The 2,742-nt window shown below is 50.2% G+C and overlaps 2 protein-coding genes across 7 annotated transcripts in view; one reads left to right on the forward strand and one right to left on the reverse strand.

Annotated features, from left to right (window-relative positions):
• The window catches only part of LOC109917714 (F-box/LRR-repeat protein 14), a 70,199-nt gene extending 68,153 nt beyond the window's left edge, over nt 1-2,046 (reverse strand). For all 5 annotated transcript variants that reach the window (XM_048607413.1, XM_048607415.1, XM_048607416.1 and 2 more), the window contains exon 1: nt 211-2,046. In XM_048607413.1, the coding sequence (XP_048463370.1) occupies nt 211-1,404 (1,194 nt within the window). In that variant the 5' untranslated portion in view covers nt 1,405-2,046. The remainder of the gene's footprint in view (nt 1-210) is intronic.
• The window catches only part of LOC109917715 (wingless-type MMTV integration site family, member 5b), a 120,858-nt gene that overhangs the window by 64,703 nt on the left and 53,413 nt on the right, over nt 1-2,742 (forward strand). The window lies entirely within an intron of this gene.

The raw sequence follows: 2,742 nt of genomic DNA on the forward strand, positions 1-2,742 counted from the left end.
TGAAAGCCATGTTGAAGGATGGGAATACTGTACTGCAACTTATTTGATAGCACAGTGTGGAAATAATTTGCCGTGTAAGTTACAACAAAACGAACATCACTTTTTAAAAGTCATAATTTTTGGAGGAATAAAAACAACAGAATACTCCTGTTTTGACAGCAATGGAGGCGATTCTTAAGTGTTTGTTTTAAACAAAATTTTTCACCTTACTTTTTCACTTTCAGTCATCTGCCAGAGTCCCAAGTTAAGAACTTTCAGGCAGGGAAGTTGCGTTATTCTTTCCAATCCCCTTTTGGTGATTTTTGTGCAGCCGTAAAGATCAATGCCAGTGAGCTGGGTCAAGTGGTCAGCTATGAGCTCCAGTCCTTTGTCTGTAATCCTTACACACTGGCCGATATTTAGGGTCCTCAATTCGTGCATCTGCCGGGCCATTTTGTTGATGCCGTCATCACTTATGTGGCAAGAGCAGAGGGAAAGCGACTTGAGCTGAAACAAGCCTTGAGCAATGTAAGCCAAGCTCTGGTCACCTATCTTGTCACAAAAGGAAACGTCCAAACCAGTCAGTCTCAAGCTACCCATGGCCAAATGCATGATGCCAGTATCGCTGATGTTGTCGCAGGACCTCAGGTTGAGACTCCACAAACTGGTCATGTGTGATAGGTGCAACATACCCGCGTCTGAAATCCCACCGCAGAAACTCAGGTTGAGAACCTTGAGCTTGGTCAGGCCTTTGGAGATGTGTTTTAAGGAAAGATCCGAGAGTTTCTGGCAGTCCTGTAAAGTCAGATACTCCAGGTTTAAGCAGCCTTCCGCAGCGCTCCTGGTCATGCCTGCCAAATGGCCGATGCCGACATCCGAGACATGCCGGCAGCTCCTCAAATTTAGGCTCTTGAGTCTGTGCAAGCCCCAGGCAATGAGCAGAAGGCCCGTGTTGGTGATGTTGCTGCAGCCCCCCAGCTCCAGCACCTCCAGGTTCTTGAGGTACTGCGCGATTCTGCCCAGGCTGCTGTCGGTGATCTGTTTGCAGAGGCTCAGGTTCAGCACGTTGAGGGACGGGATCTCCTGCACGAACGCGTGTCCCAGGCCGATGTCTGTCAAGTTGTAGCAGCCGCTGAGGTTGAGGCTCTCGATGTTGGGCATGCCCTGGATCACATAGCTGAGGCTGCGGCGCAGGCTGAGGATCTGCACCCGCCTGATGCCCCTGGCCTGCAGGCTGGGGAACAGGGAAGGGTTGGCTCTCCTCAGATGCAACTTGGCTTCGACCCCCCTCCAGACGGATTTGTGGTAAGCAGCGTCCCTCCAGGCCGCGCACACTTGTGCCGCTCGCCCTTTGTCCCGCACATCCAGATAACTGAAGATCATGGCTAAAATCTCCGGGAAGAGACAGGAGATGTGCGTCTCCATATTTTTTTGACCCGATTTCCCACTGGCCTCTCTCCCTTTCTCTCTCTCCCTCTCTGTGTCTCAGTCTCTCCCTATTTTTTTTGGGCCAATCGATCAATTCGCGATCCCCGGGACTGCGTCACGTGATCCTGCTGCTGCTGCTCGTTGCGCAGTCGGATTCAAACTGCCAAACCCTTCGGCGCATCAGAAAAGCAGCTTTAAAACTCTGGGCTCTCAGCCCAAAGGCACGACTGCCGATGCATTCCCCACCCAGGCTTGTATTACTTTAAATCGCGGGACGAGGAGGAAGGAGGGGGGATTAAAAAGTAGAGGCCGCGGAGTTGTTCCTTTTGAACGAATGCACCCACCCCCTCGTCGTCCTCCTCCATCGGAGCTCCTCGCTCTCAGTCTCACGCCTGCAGCCCGAGGGCTTCCTGCGGCCTTTGTCTGATCTTTTCAAACCCACTTGGCAGGCGCGCAGCATTTTCCATCGCGGGGGTGTCCCCGGAAATTAAAAGCAGCAGGGGAATCGCGCTGCCAGAACGCAAACCTCCTGTTCGGCTCAGGAACGGCCTGACCTGCTGTGGTGACGCGTTCGCTTTCGTTTGACAGGGAAGCATAAATGATGTGAGAGTTGAAGCAGCGTTGCCTTCTGCACTCGGACTCCCCCCGCCGTTTCAGACGGCAGTTGGTCTCGCCCAGATGGAACGGCAAGAATCGTTCCCTAGGTAACCAACTTCTTACAATTCACTTCACTTTCCATTAACCCTGGAGTGCCCGGTGCGTAGGAAAAATATAGCCTTTCTCACCTGGAAATTCACCCCCCCCCCCCAAACAACCAAGTGCGAACGTCTCATTCTCATTTGTTTAAATAAAAAAAACCCTCCCTGCCCCATCCCGAGTTTAAAAGACGATAGTCGTTCGAATGCCACAAAATCCTAATTTACGACTTAGACTTCGTGGTTTTTAATTATTAAAAAATCGATTCATGCAACGTGGGCGTTGCATTTATTGTCCATCCCTCTTTGCCCTGCCGAAGGTGGTGCTGAGTCGCCTTCTTGAACCGCATTTTGGGTGTAGGGACACCAACAGTGTTGAAGGGACGTGGGAAGTACTTTGCACAGTGACTACATACGCTTATAACCTGAACCAATGCAGCTGCGTTGTGAAAGAGAATTTTTTTTTTTACTCGAGAGGGTTGTGAATCTTTATGGAATTATGAAATTTTTAAAAATTGTGATTCTGTTCCATGCGCGTAAACCCGGCCACATATTTCTCTGTTCTTCCTTGAAGTCTCGTTTTCGACGCGAATCTACCAAAGCATATGAATTGCAATTAATTCTCTTGATGAAAGGTCAC

This window comes from Rhincodon typus, chromosome 18 (genome assembly GCF_021869965.1).
Source record: "Rhincodon typus isolate 14 chromosome 18, sRhiTyp1.1, whole genome shotgun sequence".
Lineage (NCBI taxonomy): Eukaryota > Metazoa > Chordata > Chondrichthyes > Orectolobiformes > Rhincodontidae > Rhincodon > Rhincodon typus.